General features: G+C 33.3%; 2 protein-coding genes across 2 annotated transcripts; one reads left to right on the top strand and one right to left on the bottom strand.

Annotated features, from left to right (window-relative positions):
- Positions 1-458: 458 nt before the first annotated feature.
- LOC115974766 lies at positions 459-1,877 on the top strand. Its single transcript, XM_031095278.1, has 2 exons — positions 459-728; positions 1,629-1,877. Exons 1-2 carry the CDS (start codon positions 461-463, stop codon positions 1,802-1,804), a joined length of 444 nt encoding a protein of 147 aa, XP_030951138.1. The 5' UTR covers positions 459-460; the 3' UTR covers positions 1,805-1,877.
- Positions 1,878-5,219: 3,342 nt separating this feature from the next.
- On the bottom strand, positions 5,220-6,501 carry LOC115978159 (uncharacterized protein At4g22758-like). Its single transcript, XM_031100180.1, has 2 exons — positions 5,744-6,501; positions 5,220-5,619 (listed from the first exon to the last, which is right to left on the bottom strand). The coding sequence occupies exons 1-2, from the start codon at positions 6,045-6,047 to the stop codon at positions 5,444-5,446; spliced, it is 480 nt and encodes a 159-aa protein (XP_030956040.1). The 5' UTR covers positions 6,048-6,501; the 3' UTR covers positions 5,220-5,443.
- Between the last annotated feature and the right edge of the window lie 356 nt (positions 6,502-6,857).

The raw sequence follows: 6,857 nt of genomic DNA, 5'->3' as shown, positions 1-6,857 counted from the left end.
AGACAAACGTGCTCTCTTTTGCTGTAATCAAACATTTGCCATTGGTGTTGAAGATATTCTATTCTTCTTCTTCTTCTCCAAACAATCCCTTTCACGTTCTGTCTTTTCTGTCATAATTTCTGCCTTCAGTTTTGGACGGTGGAAAAAAATCGTCCTTCGATGCTCTTTCTGCATCCTTTATCTGCCAGAGCGTTCAAGCGCTCCCAACAAGCACTCTTCTCCTTTGGTTCCTGCAAAGAAGCCTGGTACTATCGCAGCCTCGGCCTCGACCCCTAAACCCCATCTATTCCTTTCTTTCAAACTCTCTCTTGCAGTCCCCAATTCTTCTTTTTTGTCACTTTTGTTGTTTAAATCTATTTGGGGTGTTGGAGATTTCAAGGAACTATATCTTTTACCTTCTAAGCCTTCCTTTTTGTTTGATTTCATTTGGATCTTTGGAAAAGCGAAGGAAACAAAAAACATGTTGAAGAGGACCGTGTCAGAGAAATCAGTGCTGCTGAAGCATAAGAAGAATAAAGAAGCTCAAACAAATGTGAAGAATAACAGATTCTTGATCACAGTCAATGTTGTTGGAAGTGTAGGACCAATAAGGTTTGTGGTGAATGAGGATGATCTTGTTGCTGGGGTCATTGACACTACTCTCAAATCATATGCACGCTTAGGCAGGCTTCCGGTCCTTGGTTCCGATGTCAACAATTTCTTTCTCTATCCGGCAGCCAAATTCGAGAGTATTATCTCCTACTCATTTTTTTTTAAATGACTAAGTTTGGTTATAAACTTAGTTATAGCTTAAAACTACAACTTGAATTAAAGAACTTAGAATGATTATATATTTTGAAAATTTAACTATTAAATTGCATGTTGTTTATATTTTTAATACATATATCAAATTTTGTGTTAATCCGATGTTATTTACTATTTGATCCATTAACTTTTTTTTATTGCATAATCTTAGATTTCAAAAACTTAAAACTTAAAATATTTGATTAATGACATAACTATTGATTTTTGATTTTGTGCAAATTTTGCAAACATGAAGGATATTAAAAGAAAATGTAAGCCAATAGTGAATTTGTTAAATCTTACATCCAATAAAAAAATATTAAGTGAAATTGTAACATCAAGCTGCAACTAGGTTTGTTGCCAAACTTCTTCTCAAAAAAAAAAAAAAAAAAAAAAAAAGTCTGTTTCCAAACTTTAAGGTTATTTTGATGGCTTGCTTTCTCTTTGATAGGTTTGTTTGTTTGTTTTTGTTTTTTGATGTGAGGGTTTGTATTCTTTTGAATTTTGTGATTGGTTTTAATAACATTTTCAATTTCCTCTTCTTCTTTTTTTAATAGAATATTGTGTCGGGGATAAATGTAATCAATTACCATTATCAATTAAAAGAAATTGGTACCATGATACAATTGTCAAAAACCGATGCTAAGAATAAGTTCTTAGCAACTAACCACCCTCTCACACAGGAGTAAAGTCCACAAGCTTCAGACTCACCTCTATGTGAGAGGAGGTTACACACACACACACACATATATATATATATATGCTCTTATTCCATTCTATGCTTGTAGCCAAATCTTTAGGGTTACAATAATCTAATAAATTCTTATTATGGAATCTTATTGTAGCTTTGAATCCATGGGAACGGATAGGAACTCATGGGGAAAGGAACTTTGGGCTCTACAAGAAGAAGAGCGAGTCGCAAATTACGAAAGAGATGTCAGAGATGATAGATCAAAAGGGAAGTGGGAGATTGAAGGATTGGGTTAACAGGTCCCTTAGTTTCAAGGTATTATCTCATTAAGATGTCTGTGCCTTGAAAAGTTTTCATTAGCTAAGAAGATCGATGTTATATCTATAAGCTAAAACATGTCGATCATGCCTAAATAAATGTGTGTTATCAAGCTTCACTGTAATCGCAATTGTAATAATAATGCATCATTTAATGCTTTTGGTAATCCGACTTGTTTTTTCTTTTCTAATTTGATAGTTGGAAGAGGGGGAATTTTGATTCCTAGACATCTCTATTAAAAACATTTATTCAACTATTTTAATAAGAAACATGAAATGGAATGAGTTTCACTCAAATGGTATATTGCCAAAAAAAAAAAAGGTAACTTTTGAATTCCATGAGTGTTGAGTTACAATTATGTTTTTGCTACTTTTCAAATTGATAAATACAGATTCGGAACATATTAGAGGATATAAAAATGGAGAGGATGATAATTGGGGAAGGTGGATGAAAAAGAAACCTGCTTTTGATGAGAGAATAAGAACATGACTTTCTCAAAATGGAGGCTTATTACGTTCAATAAAGGTTGTAAATTACTGGTGCATTATGGACTTCTAAGAATATGATTGACATTAGAGTGCACCTACTTTATTGGCAGGTAAAAGGATTGAAATGCAGTGAAGGTTTAACTGGTGATTTAAAGAATTGATTAGGGAGTATCCAACCCAAATAGCTAGGGTTGGATCTATTTTTATATTTCTTCCATTGTTAAGAAAAAGTAAATTTAATAATATATGCATTAATCTAACATCTTTGGTATGATCTCTACTACGATACAACGATAACCTACCACTAATCCCAAAAGCTTATGGGATTAATAAATTAATAATTTTATAAACTATTATATTCCAACATTATGTACCATTAATTATGCTAAACAATAATGACATAAGAAGTATGGAGTCCAAGCTAGTTTAAATACTACATTGAGGAAATAGCTAGGTTAAAGTACAAACCCACCCTTAAAGTTTGGGGTTTTTGGATTTTATATTTTGAACTTTTATAATTTGTATTTTACTTTATGAAGTTATATTCTATTTGCATTAGTCACTCATTCGTCCATGTTTTCTATTAAGTTCAACATAAACTTGCTATACATGTTTAGTTTATCTAATGATTAAAATAATGCCATGTCATTTTTTGCAACCTAAAAAAAATTTAAATAATTAATTTTTTTAGGCTACGAAATTCTCTATAACTTGGTTAAGCACTATTTGGACGGTGGGTTAAAGTCTAGATTACTGGAAAATTTGCATATAATATAGAAAGATAATGAAGATTACGCCACAAAATCTTAGAAATCAACTCCAAGTACTAACTTTGTGCATGAAGTTGACATAAGCCGCACATGGGTGATCCAGAATTTTTTTTTAGGGTGATGTTTGGCTGGTTGGAAAACTTGTGTGCAAAGTGGAAAGAAATTCACATTTTACTTTCTCAAAAAAAAAAATTCACATTTTAAATTTGCAATGAAATTATCTTATCACTACCCTGCTTTTGAAGGCCGTAACTTTCCGAATGTTTAGGCCGTATTGCAAAACCTGTGGCAGATATCATGAGCTTTCCAATGACATCAAAGCACCTTAATCGGAGGTGGGGAATATATCCAGCAAAGCCCACAAAGATTCCATATGAAAAAAATTTCTAGGATGTCCCTTCTCACTGGAAACTTGTCTTGAAAGAGGAAAGAAATTCAAATTTGAAATTTCCAATGAAATTTTCTTATTTACTATCCTACTTCCAAGGGCTATAATTTTCTTTTCATTAGGAAAGATTATAAAATTTGGTGGTATGGTAAAATAGATTTCAGGAGATTTTTAATGAGACAACACCAAAATCAGACATTAGGATGGTCTCTAACAAAGCTCTCAAAGATGGAAAGCTAAAAATTCTATTTGTTGAGCTAAGGTCAGGAATTTTAGGTTGCTTAATTTATCATCGTCATGCAAAACTCATGATGATCATGCACTCCTTATCATCATCTTGTGGCGCACATGATAATGATTATGATCAATGGTCGTTTTCAAATTCAAATGCTTACAAATAGCACTATCCCCCCCTCATTTGCACACAAATTTAGAGAACAACTTTCTCTCTTAATATTCTGCCTCTGTTGGTTTTGGAACTTTTCTGAATTTGGAGCGTGGGTCCTCTACAAATGAAACTTCTCCATTGCGGTATTTTCTTCAGTTCAGCTATTGATTTTATGAGTTTAAATTAATGTTGTTAGTCATTGCATTTGATGGACAAATGCGAGTGTTTCTTTGAAGAATAATTTGATAGATTTTTTAGGTTGAAAGATACTCGCGGTTATGTGTTGAGAGTTTGTTGTTTTGTGAGTGTGAGAGAGTTATTGGGTGGATTGGGGCTTTGGGTTTGTGAATTTTGTGTTTGTGAGAGGTTTTGTTTATGTTGGTGAGTTTTTTGAGTGTTTTTGTGTGAGCTGCGAGTGTTGCAAGGTTTCATTAAGTGGTTATAATCCGTATCATTGACAACAGATTTTGATTGATGTTGTACGTGAATGTAGATATGAGGTTGACTAAATTATGTTAAATATTGTTATTTGGTATAAATGTTTTATTTTACTCTTCGTGTGAATGTGTTTCTGCTAATTCTAAATCAAAACAACTGATATTAAATTTTATGTAATTGCACAATAATTTTCTTTTCTTTTTCCAGTTCATATAAAACTTGAACTACTTCTCCATTTCATCAAAAATAGCTTAGCAATTTACCCAATTCTGATACAAGCTTGTGCAATTCCAATCACATCTTCTTCTTTTTTTCTTATTTTTATTTTTAGTGACTAGCACTAGCTACCAAGTGAATAAATTTTGGAGAAAAACCTTTCAAATTCTTCATATATCTTTGTATTTAGTGTGAATTTTGAAAATCTAACCGTTAGATTGCATGTTCTTATTATTTCCAGAAAATCAAAAACCAATTACTATGTCATCAAACAAATGTTAAAATTTCAAGTTTTTGTAATCTAAAATTGTGTATAAAAAATAAGTTTATTGATTAAATAATAAATAACATCTAATTTAAATGAAATTTGATATGCATATTAAAAATATAAAAAACTTAAAATTTAACAATTAGATTTTCAAAATTCTTAACTAAAAAATAGAAAAATATAAGAAGTTTGAAAAATTTCTTTCTAAACTAAATTGGAGAGAAATTTTGTCTCAAACTAGTCATGTTGGATGAAACAACATCCTCCATTTTCAAGAAGTCAATTTCCTTTTTTTTTTCAATGAAAACGTAAAGTACTACTTTAATGGCCCACCTCCCCCAGTTAGCTTCCTGATTATTTGCTTTTCTGAATCATATCAAACGCTCCTTTCCCACAAGATAAAGGAGATTGAAACAAGAAACCAAAAGAAGACAATGAGAGATTGAAAAAGATTCTATGCCAAACAAGATGCACACGCAAACCAAAGTCTAACGACTAAGGCATATTTTCTGGAATTCATAGTTGAGAACATATCTTTTTCTTTTTATTTACTGTTGCGTTATGCTCTATAAAAGCATCAAAGCTAGGAAGCATGGTCACATTCACAATCACAATCATGAAGCGTGAGGAGACAGACATAGTGGAACACACCTAACATATCATAAGAAAGTAGATGCTCCTATAATAAACACAGCTTAATGAGTCAATATCCTTTTGTTAAAGGACTTGTTAAGCCATTCTTTCCAGCTCCCACTTCGCTTTTTAGCTATCATCTCCGACCTCGCTTCTGTCATCTGTGGCTGCCTCTGTTTCTTGCACAGCAGAAAGTTCCTCCCTCCACGGGCACCTATTGATTCCCCTGGATTTAAAGCTACAAAATGTTCCATATGAAAATGAAATCAGAATTAACAAAAACCAATCGAATCCAATTATTAAGAACCATCGAATTGTAATTCGAAAGGAACAAAGGTTAAGAAAAGGGTTGGTGATAATACCATCGAATCCCACATCAGCACAATGGAGAATGAAATCGTTGACGTCAGAACCAAGAACTGGAAGGCGGCCTTCGCGGGCATAGGTTTTAAGAGAATTGTCAATGACCCCGGAAACAAGATCATCCTCATTCACCACAAACCTCATTGGTCCTGCGCTTCCAAGAACATTGACTGTGATCAAGAATCTATTACCTTTCACACCCTTCGCCTTTGGACTATTATTATTCTTCTTCACGTTTAGGCTATCATTATTCTTCTTTTGATTCTGCTGCACCATTTTCTCAGTAACAACGTTGCTCTTCATCTCTTTCTTTTTTTCTTTTTTCTGTTTGAATTCTAACTTTCACTGGTTTTCGATTATCCAAATGGAACCAAACAAAATATATATATGCAGAGTTTCGAAGAGGGAAAGAAATTGTGTGAGAGAGGTGTGGGGGGTTCAGGGGTCAAGGCCTAGGCAGCGATAATACCAGGCTTGTTTGCAGGAACCAAAGGAGGACAACGCGTTTAGCGAACGCACAGTTGCGCTCTGAGAGAGAGGAAGAAGAGGAAAGTGCATGAAAGAACGACACGTTTCTACCATCCAAAAATCAAAGAATGGATGGAAAGAGGGCAAGGACTTAGGGCCTGTACAAAGGAGAAGAATATCTGCTTAAAAAGAAAACCCAGGTTTGTGTAGCAAGTTGAACAACTGAGAGAGTGTTGGCTTTTTTATATCCGGTTGCTCACGCAAATTTGGGTACGTCTTCCACGTATAACCTTTTTACCTAGTTAATACCGTTGTGGAGTCGGTAGTACACAACTGGTACACAATTTATGCTGATTTCATGGTGTAATTTTTGGGAATATTAATAATTAATACCATTGTAGTTTGTAGCAGAGTTGGTAGTACTTTTGGTCCACGTTGCATAAGGTCTGCATAAGGTCGGTTTGAGATTCGGTTATTTTATTGAAATTAAAATTTTTTTGTTAAAAGTATCGTAAACAAAGGTAAAAATTAGCTGAAATAGTACAGTGAATCCTATTAATAGTAGCAAAAATAAACGGAATAGTAAAATAAGTTGGCAAAAAAAATATTTACCAAACAGACATGTAGTATTCAATCCTCTCATAC

This window comes from Quercus lobata, chromosome 2 (assembly GCF_001633185.2).
Source record: "Quercus lobata isolate SW786 chromosome 2, ValleyOak3.0 Primary Assembly, whole genome shotgun sequence".
In the NCBI taxonomy this organism is placed as follows: domain Eukaryota; kingdom Viridiplantae; phylum Streptophyta; class Magnoliopsida; order Fagales; family Fagaceae; genus Quercus; species Quercus lobata.
Note: the sequence above shows the minus strand (reverse complement) of the source record. Positions and strands in the feature narration are given on the sequence as shown.